Genomic DNA, 13,792 nt, shown 5'->3' on the forward strand with positions numbered 1-13,792 from the left:
TCAACACTTTTGAATTCACCTAGTATTGAGAATTAACTAATAAAAAAATTAGGAAAATCAAAAATGCCGAGCAACATGGCCTGGGTGATTTCTACTGGATTGACCATTACCGTTGCTCTTGCTTCAGATTATTTACAAACATTCATCGATTTGGCAAGATTACACACTACGAGATTGGCGAATTTGGCAAGGAAATTCTTACGACGACTTTAAACTAGAAATCGACCTTTTAACACAATAATAAGGTGGAGGTTTATGATATACTAGTGGCACCCGCACGGCTTCGCCCGTAATAGAAAAATTAAAGGTCTTTTGGTTCGCTTGTATATTTACAAAAAATGTATGGTGAATTTTCTCGCTAATTGGCTTGTACCGACGTTACAGTTCCACGTTATGATAATTTCGTATCTCGCCAATTGGCTTGTGCCCATTTACGGTTCCACGTTATGATAATTTCGTAATTTATGATAGTTTTTTTTTCTTAAAATTGGAATAAAAAAAGAACCACATCGAATTTTCGAAAAATCGCTTCGAGGTGCACACTAGGGTGGGCCGAAATAAGCCGAAAAAAATTTTTTTTTCCGAAATCAATTTTTGGATAGCGCGCAAAAGTTGCGTAGTGAGCTAGTTAGCACTCACAAAAAATTTCTTGGATATTAAAAAATATCTAGCCGGCGCTATTTGACATTGAAAAACCGTAAAAAAAGAGAAAAATGAATTTTTGTCGAAATTTTTTTAAAAAAACTAATTCCAAATATTTTGCTGGAATGCACCGAAAATGTTATATAATAAGCCAGTTCGAGCCCATAAAATGTTTCATTCATTTTAATGAGCATTTAACCGCTCCTTTCCGACATCAAAAATTGGAGAAAAATGAAAAAATATTGAATTTCTTTAAAAACCAATGTGAAAATTATTTTTCAAAATTAAATCATAGACTTATTAATTAAATAGCACTATTAATCATAGTAATTATTATCACGCAAATGTATCATACATTTTCTAGAATTACATATATAGATAACAAAATTTTAAAAAAGATCTTGAAATTTGATTTATAATACCTCATGCATAATGAATATTATTTTTTGGAATAATATTGTCCCTTGTTATCAAATGATGGAAGTTCTTTCCTAGCATGAAGTTTTGCACGAATGTATCCATCTCGTGCAGTTTCACCACGAACTTTTATTGCAGCTTCGGTTATTAGTTTCACACAACGTTTCACAGCTTGCGTGTGACAGGGAAATTTCTCGAAAGTAAACTCTGTAAAATGTTCCTTGCACATTTCTTTCCATTGTTGGGCTTTTAGATGCATTGTAAGAGTTGGTTCTGTTACAACACAGTTTGCCCAATCAACTAAATCAACATAATCAACGGCTTCAAAAATGAGTTTAGGACGCTCAAAAAATCGTACACCATCCGAGCTCTTCGTCTTCTTATTTCTAGAGTTCAGAATGCGCCTAACAGCTAATTCCCGAATGTATTTTCTTGAGTCAAACAACATTGTCAACAGTAGCTGTTCAGGATGAGCGAAATATGCATTACTTGAGAGAACTTTGAAAATTATCTCCTTAACGTTGTCTGGAAACTGCCTTCCAAGAGAAATCATTTTCCAAAAATGTTTGGCGCCGTACTGGCAGTTCGGTTTAATTTTTATTTCAAACCACATTGGAGCATAAACTAACATTACATACTTTACAAGTATTGTAAGATTTTCTGATGGAGTTGGAGTGCCTATATACAAGCGTAACAAATGGTTTGCAGTTGTCAGCCATCGTGCACGACTGACTGAGTTTGCCTGGGCTACTGTCAGTCACGCTTGAAGAACAACTGACCATCTTTTACGGCAAGACAGATTCTATACAAATATTGTTGTTCAATACTTAAATTTTTTATATCTTCCATGTCCAAAACCAGAAGATTGCAGTCAATTTTATCAAATTTGACCACCGAATTTTTTTACAATCTCTAAGAAGTTGTTCGATAGCTCCAGAATATGAATGTGGCCACTTTGTGCAACCGTCAAATTCCAGTATAAGATGCCTCAATGGCAACTCATTGTGGACATTGGACGCAAGAGAGGACCCCTTTAATTGTTTAACTCCGAGCTGTGGAAGTGTAGAATTACGGCATTTCTTAAAGAAGAATACTTGCGTTCAATTCATTAATCAGTTTAAAGGACTTCAGAGGATTTATATTTTTTTAATACTCAAGGGCTCTATTTGTCAAATATATATAAAATAGCTATAAAATAATCTTAGGAATAATAGAAGTAGTTGAGCGCCGTTTATTATCCCGAAGAAACTACTGGAACCAAAGATTAAAAAATTAGCATCTTATGTAACTATTTTTTATTTGAGTGTGTGCATCCTTATATATTATTTCTGTAGCCTGTTTTTGGTTTCTACGCCAGATTTTCCTCAATTCTTGATCGATTTCTTTGATTTACACTTTATTTTAAAGCTTATAGTTCTGGCTACTGACGAAAAATAGACCCACGGTCTAAAAATTGTTTTTTCAGCAGAAAAACCTGTTTTAAAGAACCAGAATGAGGTCTTCGGTTGAACTTATAACTTTAATTTGCACTATGACGGACAGAGCTGAATAGCTTGATCGGCAGAGCGTTCTCCTCGTAACCAGGAGAATAAGTGTTCGGGCCCACGTCCGGACAATCTGCATCAAAAAAATAGAGAAATTTCGCGCATTACACGAACACTTAATTAAGTGAATAACAAATACGAGGGAATAGAATAAATGAGAAGGAAACGCTCTTTGCTGTTATGAAAGCTTGATGTGACTTTGTGTTAAATTATTTAAGAATTGTACGTTTTTTTTTTTTAACTTTGGCTCTGGAAAGAAAATTAAAGCATAATGTAAGCGAAAATATAAGTAACAGGTTTAAGATTTCAGACTTCAATCGAAGTGTTTTTTGTTCAGAAAAAAATATTAAATCGTATATAGAAATATATATTCTTCTAATGAGTTTTTGACTCTTTGTACAAATAAAAAAAATAACTTCCTCAGTTTGAAGGGTAAAATATGTATTTTTTCTTCTTTTTGCAAAAAAACAAATAGCTTATCACATTTTTACTACATTCGAAAAGCTACGCTTAAAAAAGAGCATAGTTCAATTTATTTTGTATTTTAACCGTGCTGTTAAATGATGAACACGTGCTGCCATCTAAGTTATAAAGGTTCAAGCAGCCTGCGCTAACAAATTGTAAAAATTTTCAAAAATAAAAACATTTTTCTTTAATATCTTATCTTATATATTATTCCCCTCTCATTTTAAAACTTATCAGTCTGGCTAACGACGAAAAATAGACTTACGGTCGAAAAATCAAGTTTTCGGAAACGCCACTTGCTGTTTGAAAACCTTGATGCAGCCTGTAGTTCTTATGCTTTTTTTTTTTTTTGCAAAGTTCTAATGCAGTTTTCCAATTTTTTACGTCGAATTCGGCAAAAAAAAAAAAAAAAAATAAATAAAAATAGCCTGTGTGTATGTGTGTTCATATTTTAATAAAGCTTAAAAGCACTGGACTTAGTTGTTCGGTTAAATTGATAAGTTTTTTTCGGTAGAGCGTTCGGCTATAAACTATCTGAACTTCGGGCAAGCTTGGGCTGTCCGACAGAATATCAAATTTATATTAGTATTACGCATTACATGTACTCATAATATACGTACGTAATAAAATAAATGCAATGGGAATGCTATTTGGTGTTTCGACTCCTTTATGCAGGCTACGGTTATCATTTGGATAAGTTGACTGTTAATCGAAGGGTGTTCTTCCTTTTTTTTAAGCTTTGACTTCATCCAGACCACTCAGCATAATGTAAGCATAAAAAAGTATTAGATTTACTTAAAGGAAATCCTTTTTGTGCAGAAAAACATTTTCATTGTATGCTGAAATGTAGATGTTTCTAATAGCAGTGTTCAAACTTTTGTACAAGTGAAAAAATACTACGCCAAATTAAAACTACGAGTTTCACCCAGTAAACCTTTATTTTTTTTTAATTCGCGCGAATACGATATAAAACATTAAAATTATTATCAACTTCACTAGCAAGAAATCATTTTCTACTCCTCTGCTTTCTGCTGAAAAAAAAAAATACATTTTGTCTACGTTCGAAAAATTACACTTAAAAAACGGACTCAGTTCAATTGGTTTTGGTTTTGAGTTTTAAGTGTTCTATTAAAAGAGAAACATGTGCGGGCATTTAAGCCGTAACGGTTAAAGCAACCTTCTATATTAAATAGTTCAATATTCAAAGATAAAACACTTATTTTCAATCTAATTTATTACTTCTTTAGAACGTTTATTTCAATCGCTACGTGAGATATTCGTCATTCTTTGATCAAATTCCATGCTTTACGAATAATTTTAAATCGTATCATGCTGGTTAATGACAAAATATAGAAGCATAATCTTATTATTTTTATTATTATTATTATTATTATTTTTGGCAAAAAGCTTTTTTGCTGTTTTTTACTACGCATTTCTTCAATGAATAGCTTTCGAAAAGGAAGGCGCAATTGCTAGGTTTGTTGGGGTGTCGGGCTGTTACTCAGAATGGCGCCAATTCGAATCCGTGCCAATAAATATCTCTTTAGTATTTCTTTTTTTCCCGTCAGATGCTCACATGGGCAGGACTGTATTTGCCACAACCTGTTTTTTTACATGCACAATTATTGCTTTTTCACGAGTCACTACTCAGCCACACTTTTAATGATATTTATGTTTGCATTGAAAATATGTACGACCAAAAGGTGAGCGATGATCAAATTATCACAACGTTGTATTTAACGAGGTTTTGTTACTGATGTCTTTAAATTACATGCCTTCTCTTCTGCGCTTACTTTTTTTCGGTTCTTCTTCATAATTTTCTTCCTTTGAAATTTTTAAAGAGCGAAATGCCTTATGAAACGATTCGAAGCACATTTCAGTACTTACTTATTTCGAAACTACTTTTTTTTTTTTTTTTTCATTTTTTCAATGTTTCAGTCTTAAAGGAGCGTAGCTAAATATTCTACGAATTGTATAAAAATACTTGAGGATTTCAACTAATGCACTGACAGATACTTCTAATGTTTGTTGAAACTAGCTTCAAACTTTTATTTTTGCCCCCCCCCCTTTTTTTTTTTTGTTGAAAAAAGTGCATTTTTGTAATTTTTTCAGTTTTTCAAAGTCAAATAGCGCCGGCTAAATATTAAACAAATTTAGCGAAATTTTTTATGGATAATAACGGGTCCATATAGCAACTTTTCCGCACTATCCAAAAACAGATTTACAAAAAAAGTTTTTTCGGCCCACCCTAGTGCGCACCCCCATGCTACATACTAACTTTGTGCCAAATTTCATGAAAATCGGTCGAACGGTTTAGGCGCTATGCGCGTCACAGACATCCTACACACTTCCTACAGACATCCAGACATCCTCCGGACAGAGAGACTTTCTGCTTTATTATTAGTAAAGATAAAGCTGAAAGTCAGTTTGTCTGGATGTCTGTGACGCGCATAGCGCCTAGACCATTCGGGCGATGTTCATGAAATTTGGCACAAAGTTAGTTTGTAGCATGGGGGTGTGCACCTCGAAGAGATTTTTCGAAAATTCGATTTATTTTTCTATTCCAATTTTAAGAACTTTTCACCGAGCAAATTATCACAACGTGGGCGAGTAAATTACCAAATTATCATAACGTGGAACCGTAACATGGGCAAGCCAAATGGCGAGAAATTCACCATACATTATTTGTAAATATACAGGCAAACTAAAAGAACTTTTAATTTTCTACTACGGACAAAGTCGTGCGGGTACCACTAGTATGAAATAAAATTCTTGTGAGTCATCTTGCAAAGATATCTAAAGTGAAAGTGACTCTAATTTTATTAAACTTCCCTATAAAACTTAATATTTTGCTAAATATACTTTTAATAAATAATAAAATTATTAGAATAACTTGTTGATTTAAAGTTTATCAACTTACTCTTTATTTATCAATATTGAAAACCTATTTATCTCTTTAATTATAATAAACTTACCCATTTAGTTATACACACTCCGTTCTGGTTCAAGTTTTGTGTGTGATGTAAACTTTTTAGCTCCAAGAACAAAATAGTAATAACTACTAACTTTATAAAGCGCGAGACAAAGTTATGAATATCAATTCTTTTGATTTTCCAAACTGTACAAATGAAACATGTAGCAGCAAAAGTAAATTTGTCAATTTTTTCACAAACGCGTTATCTTCTCTGACATTGCAATACAGCTTGAGATGGTCAGAGAGTTTCAAAATGGTCCCTAAATGGGGTAAACAGAAAAGAAAATAATTAAAACTTATGTTTTTTTGTTTTTTTTGTAGCGACAGATTTGTGAATTTTCCTCAACAAAATTATTTTATAAATAAATAAATAAATAAATAAATAAATAAATAAATATATATATATATATATATATATATATATATATATATATATATATATATATATATATATATATATATATATATATATATATATATATATATATATATATATTTTTTTTTTTTTTTTTTGGAGACATCTTCATCTACTTCATGGATTAGGCTTAAAGCCTGTTCCGGCTCCTCTGATCAATCCAACGGAGCTTCGGTCTGCCTCGATCTCGTCGGCCTTTAGGTCTGTACTTCATCCGTCTTTTTTGTAGTGGGTCGTCGTTCATTCGTTTAACGTGTCTCTTCCCTTTATCCTTTATACGCTATCAATTTACGATTCATCTTCAAGTCTTTGCGTATGCAATTCTTAGTCAGTCTATTCTTGCGCATTTTCCAACCCTCGAAAATCTCACTTCCGATGCTTGAATTCTGGATCATTCATTGGTGTTGACAGTCCAGGTCGGTTCCATAGAAAAATATCGGTAGCCATTACCTCATAAAATGTTTTCTGAGTTTCTCTTCGTGTTATACTTTTTAGGATTCTGTTCAGGAATCCACAATGGGTTGGAATTTATGCAATTTTATTCCTAAATCTTTATTTTTATCACATGAAGCGTCACATCCTAGATACCTAAAGTCTCAGGCTTGCTCTATAGTCTTGCTGCTAATACAATTTTAGTTCTTATAGGGTCTTTACATTTGAAGGCTATCATTTTTTTTATTGATATCTTCATATTAAAAGTTTAAACACATTATAATATGCAGCCATACGCCTTAGATAATACACGATTTCTTCAATTCATCATTAATTTAAACGCTTTTTTAAAAGCTTTTTTTTTTTTTTTTCATCATATTGACCATGCAGTATGATCCGGCAGAAGTGACAGATCTTTGTACTTTTTTTTAGACATAGACGAATGCAAAGAAGGGTTTCACAGCTGTACAGAAAATACTACGTGCGTCAACACTCCAAGAGATTACTACTGTGGCTGTAATCCTGGGTTTAAGAAAATAGGCGAGTTATTCCCGTTCCAGAATGAAATGAACAAAAACAATTGCGTAGGTATGCATAGTCGTACATTTCCTTTATTGAAGTACTGCATTCCTTCTTAAGTAGTTCCATGTGTGTATATTAATTAAACAATATCCATCCTTTACATTAAATGAGGTAACATTTTTATCATCACTTAAAAAGAGCTATGAAACATAATTTCCTCTTTAATATAGAAGATTAAAAACCTTTGGTAATAACTGTTTGCTATCCACATACATTATATCCTCATATATATATATATATATATATATATATATATATATATATATATATATATATATATATATATATATATATATATATATATATATACTGATAAGCCATTGCATTATGACCACCCAGTCAATAAGGCGTTGTGCCACCTTTGGCCTGCAAAACAGCTGCGACTCGCCTTGGCATGGATGCCACAAGCTCTTGGTAGACGTCTCGAAATATATTGTACCAAATTTCACTACAGCGGTCACGCAAATTTGAGATATCTTGACATGGACTATAGGATTTAAATACGGTGAATTTGGTGGCGAAGACATTAATTGGAATTCTTCATGATGCTGCTGGAACCACTCCAGCACAATCTTAGCCATGTGACATGAGGCATTGTCCTGCTGGAAAATGCCGTTTCCAGTAGGGAAGACCGACGCCATGTAGGGGTGCACCTGATTTGCCACGATGTTCAGATAATCCACAGCCTTCATGGTATGTTCTACCACAACTAAGGGTCCCACAGTCTGCCAGGAAAAAGTTCCCCAAATCATAATACCGCCACCATCAGCCTGTTTACGACCAACGGTACAAGACCGGGGCAACTCTTCACCTGTAAGACGGCGAACCCTGACATGACTATACACGTGATGAACAAGAAATCGCGATTCGTCGGACCAGACAACTCGCTTCCAGTCATCCAAGGACCAGTCTCGGTGTTCTCGGACCCACTGTAGGCGTAGTTGGCGATGATGATTGATCAATAGAGGCACACGAGTGGGACGTTTGCTGCGTAGTCTCATATCCAACAGTGTCCGCTGAACTGTATGTTTGGAAACACTTCCACTCGCACTTGCATTGTATTGAGCTGTTAGTTGATCAACTGTCTTCCTCCGATTTTGCTTTACCAAGCGACCTAGTCTCCGACTTCCCTTATCTTTGATGACGCGGGGCCGTCCAACACCTTTACACCTAGTGTTGGTTTCACCGTCTTTTTTCCACTTTGCATAAATACTAACAACTACAAATCGTGAACAACCTACCAGTCTTGCAGTTTTCTGAGATACTCGTTTCGAGTCTTCGGGCCATCACAATCTGCCCTCTATCAAATTCGCTAAGGTCGTTATCCTGTCCCATAACTTGCAAAAGAAAGTGCTCGAAGGAAGTCTTACCTTCTCCAGCCCCAGTTATATACCGATCCCACGTCATCCAGACGAGTTCTTTGAAAAAGTTAGGAGTGGTCAAAATGTTTTGGCTCTTCAGTGTATACATATATGACAGCGAATTCACTGATCAAGTAAAACTCTGACGTCATCAACAATGAAATTCGCGCCTTAGCATGATAATTTGATAATATTTTTGGTAGCGTTTGACGTGCAGGAAAATGCTTTATTTTGACAAGGCTGAACTGGATCCGGCCACTTAACTGTTTTACTGGTAGGACTGTCATTAAGATTGAGTGAAGAAACGATAAAAGGATCAACAAAGAGACGCTATCTACTGGAGTTTAGGGTTTATCCACTGGAGTTAGGGTTAAAATTTCAACTGTCAACTATCACTAAACAGGCGATTGCTTCGTTCAAATGTAGAAGCAATTTTCACCTTTCTTACCCTGACGGGTGGTTTTCGAAAGCCATTTTCACCGGTCATAACCTGACGGGCGATTTTCGATTACTATTATAAAAGTACTATCGAGTACTATTTGGCCATTTGATAACTCTTGTTGAATTTCAACAAAACGAAACGAATCTCTGACCTACATTTTTTTTTTTAATATAGCGAATTAATCTATGGAATTTTTAAGCAGAAAAATTTGAAGACGTACTTTATCCATAATTTCTTCCATTTTTAGATTTATGTGATTCTAATCCTTGCAAAAGAGGACAGTGCAATGTGAAGGACAAGATGTTGAACTGCAAGTAAGGGAATTTTAAACAGATTCATTTAAATTTTAAAATTTTGTGAGTGAAGTAACTGTTTCAGAGGCGAACAAGATATTCCGCAACAGTTTATGAAATATTTCTTGCATCTTCATAGGTATTCGAATTCCTAATTATTAAAAAAAGAAAAGAATTTAATGTTAAATCATTTTTTTAAGTGTTTTAATAGTAACTGTACAGTAAAATATGCAGATCAAAAGTAGTGGTTCACAATAAAATATTATAATCATAATTGAAATGTTTAAAGGATGTATCTGTTAAGAGGCAAATAAGTAAATTTGCGAAGTCAAATTTTAAATTTTATAGTTTTATTTATTTCTTTACTTTTCGCAACTTTCTCCACTTTATTACAAGTTGCAGCTGTCTACAATCCTTGATTTAGTGAGGTTTATAGATCACTTTATCAATGACAGAATTTGGCTTCTTTGCTTTTTGGGGAGTTCAATCTTAAACGCAACCCCCTACCAAATCACTTTCTATCAACCACAAAGCTTTGAAGAAAATTTCTTTTCAATCGAATCGACTCCTATCAGGTTCAGCCACTAAGCAGAGCCCGACTAACAAGCAGTGAGACACTAGGCCCACCTTAATTTGGAGGCGCCCTGAAGACTCTGCAGTGGTTCATCTACAGGAATAGGGCTCGTCGGAATGCACTTTTGGGGCCTCTTTGTCTATCACAAAATCATTTAGGGTAGACCAAAGCACGTTTACGCGGATTTTTTTCATTAAATTTTCTAATTTTTATGTTTTAATTTCGGAAATTTTAGACATTGCGGTTTTATGAGCACTTAATGGAGTCAAAATTGGTATATTCAGTTGTTGCTCAGTTTGTGTTTTTAACCGTTAAAAAAAGTATTTTTGAGTCCAAGTTGGTTGCATAAACTTGCCCCGGACACGGAGCACGTTTACGCATATTTATTTTGACACCTAACGTGGTTCTGTTAGTGTTTTGAATATAATGTCTTACCATCGTTTAAATAAAGAAATTTATTACAGACTGAATAGTGTATAAAGTTTAAGGTTAAGGGCATGAAGACAGCATTATATGATTGTAAGCTGTAAGATACAAATGTGTAGCTTAATTAAAAATTAAATGGTAATTTTCATAACTAAATAGTCGGAAAAAGAGGTTTGAGAAAGTTTGGAGTGAACAAATGGTCAGGGACATGTTTAAGTATGACACAGTGAGAATGTGCGTATAAAGGTGCTTCGACGTCGACTCGTAAACTTTCCCGTCGCCAAGTTTGGATTTATTTTTAACGTTCAAAAAATTTTAATAGCATTTCACAATAAGCTTCCAAACGTTCAACACAAAATTTATCGACTTGGTAGAAACCAGATTATCCTTTCTGCATCCCAGACCAAAGCTCGACTGATGCTCAAAAACTTGTGAGAATATTGGCTAGGGAACAGCATTAATATGTTATGGCTGTTGTCTCTCCAGTCATAATTCGTTTTGAAACGAGCTGATGTGCGCATCACATGACTTCCTTTTACTCCAATTTAATGTCATTTCCCCATCATTGGAAATTTTAATGTGATTCAATTGTTTACTCTCTAAATATCACCAACAGTGGCCAAATTAAAATCAAATTTAAAATTTAAAAAATCGAAAAATTTTTCGCCAAATTGGCGAAAAAACCTGGCGACCTAAAGACTGGCGATATATTGCCAAGCGTCCGACAAATTATAACACCACTTGAGTTTACATCGAAATTAACAATGATTTCCCCTCAAAAAGGGGCAAAAGACCACCTTAGAAACATCCGAATGCAACCAAAATTTAAGGTGCACAACTAGGTCCCACTAGAAGTCTACGTACCAAATTTCAACTTTCTAGGACATACCGTTCTTGAGTTATACGAGATACATACACACATACGCACATACATACGTACATACAAACGTCACGAGAAAATTCGCTGTAATTAACTCGGGGGTTGTCAAAATGGATGTTTCGGGTGTCTGTACGTTCCTAGGCATATATCCACGTGAGGTCGGGTCGAAAAAAGAACTCAACATTCATTCGGGGGTGAGAAAAATGAAAATTAAGGCCGGTTTTTGAGTGAAATTTTTTTCGCGAATACAATACTTCCTTTTTTTTTTGTAAAAGGAAGTAAAAGGAGCACTGCGTAAACGTGCCCCAGTCTACCTTACCATGTGCATTTCTGAATCCCCTTTGAAGTCCCCATAACTATTATAAATTCGTTACTGGCAGAAGGAATGAAAATTCCCCTTTAAGGAAGTTTTCTTTTCCAATTAACAAGTCATATTTTTTTATTATTATTTTAAAAATGTATTTTTCATATAGTTGTAATGCTATGCATAGTTCACGGCCCCTTAGGAAGATGGGACCCCAGACCCAGCCCTAGTATAAATTATCATGTATAAATATAAAAAAAATTCATGTTACTGAGGCATCATAGTTTTAATGTTACCAAAAAATAATTAAATTATTGTGTAGAAATACATTGACAAATAATTAATCATAAATAATTAAAAAATTATTATTAAAATGTGAATTTCGAATTTAAACACCGCAAAATTCAATATTCTACTTCAGAGCTATTGTTCCTTGAAGAGTTAAGGGATAGTTTAGGACGTCATTTTAAATTGAAACTCCTAGTAAATTTTTCAAAGTTTTTTTCTTTATTAACGACCACTTTCTTAACACGCCCTCTGATTGAACGTACCAGTAACCAAATCCCAACGTTCGTAAATTAACTGACAAACTGATTAGTTCGTAGCTGCCTCCTATGACAGAATAACAGACGGTGGAAAACTTTCAGCTATTTATTCCAAATTTTGTTTTATATATCTTTATTGGTGTTTAACATTTAATGCAGCAGATGCTTGCAAAGTGAATTCAAAATTTTTTAAGAATGAAATACTTTGTATACAATTTCGTATTAATTTCATTCAGATTGAATAAAAATACTGAAACAAGTTTTCAGAAACGCTGATGGGCGATTCTCCAAAAAAATGTCCTGTGCGTAACGCTAAGATTTATTTTTTTTTAGCTAACCAAAACCTTCAAAAAATAATGCTGTTGGGGGGGGGGGGATACATAAGAAACCGGAATAATGGTGCGATGCTAATCCTAGACGTAGTAGAGTTTTCTCCAGCTAGATGGCTCGACCTTCACAAACCACCAGCTTTGCAAGTGGCGTCAGTTTAGTTGATAAAGTCTGATGGTAGTGTTAATTTTCTCAGGTGTTGTTGCTTTCCGCCTGTGAACTCATTATGACAGATTTAAAAAAACAAACTGTAAGCTTGAAATTTTACTTCCTGCTTGGAAAGTCGGCAACGGAATAGCTTTCCAAATGCTTCAACGGGAGCTTTCAAGAATGAAGCTATGAGCCATTCATAAGATTTCGAGTGGTTTTGGTGTTTTAAATGTGGTAGCATGAATGTTGAAGAGCATGCCCGCACTGAGCGCCCTTCAACGTCTCGAAATGATGAAAACGTTGGAAAAATTCGCCAAAAAATCAACGAGAGTTGTCGTTTTACGATTGATGAAACTTAAGAAGAAACAAGAGTGAGTTGGAGCTCGCGCGGGCGATCGGAAGATTGGTTCCTTCACCATGATAGCGCTCCCGTACACACAGCCTTCACTATTAACCGCTACTTGCCCTCTCAGGGGTGACCAGTCGTTCCTCGACCCCCGTATTTGCCTGACCTAGCCCCCTGTGATCTTTTTCTGTTCCGAAGATGAAAAAATGTCTGAAAGTGAAGCTTCGCAACGGGTACTGAACATGGTCAAAGTTAAAGAGTTCCAGGGGAGCTTCCAACAGTGGGAAAAAAAATTAACAAGTGTATTGCATATAAAGGTGAACACTTTGAAGGAGCCTAAAGACATTTTGTGAATAAAATAACAGATAAATATTTTAGAACAAAAATCCGGTTATTTTTGGGTCCCCCTCGTACATGCTTTAATATACTATCAAATCATAACAGTATTGTCAAATCATAACAGTACATCAACATCCCATATTTAATTGATAGTTACTTGAATAAAATTAAAAACTTAGCGTTACACAAGCGACATTTTTTCGATAATCGCCCTGATGTATATATTTGTAAAAGCAGTTGAAATTTTGCTTAAATATGAACAGTTGATTCATTTTCGCCTCTTCATTAGCTGGGCTAAGGCCCCTATATATATAAGCCCACGCATCAGCTT

General features: G+C 34.5%; 1 protein-coding gene across 3 annotated transcripts in view; it reads left to right on the forward strand.

Moving 5' to 3' along the window:
- The window catches only part of LOC129227445 (fibrillin-3-like), a 111,088-nt gene that overhangs the window by 70,415 nt on the left and 26,881 nt on the right, over window positions 1-13,792 (forward strand). For all 3 annotated transcript variants that reach the window (XM_054862006.1, XM_054862004.1, XM_054862005.1), the window contains exons 12-13: window positions 7,322-7,477; window positions 9,522-9,588. In XM_054862006.1, the coding sequence (XP_054717981.1) occupies window positions 7,322-7,477; window positions 9,522-9,588 (223 nt within the window). The remainder of the gene's footprint in view (window positions 1-7,321; window positions 7,478-9,521; window positions 9,589-13,792) is intronic.

This window comes from Uloborus diversus, chromosome 8, assembly GCF_026930045.1.
Source record: "Uloborus diversus isolate 005 chromosome 8, Udiv.v.3.1, whole genome shotgun sequence".
In the NCBI taxonomy this organism is placed as follows: Eukaryota; Metazoa; Arthropoda; class Arachnida; order Araneae; family Uloboridae; genus Uloborus; species Uloborus diversus.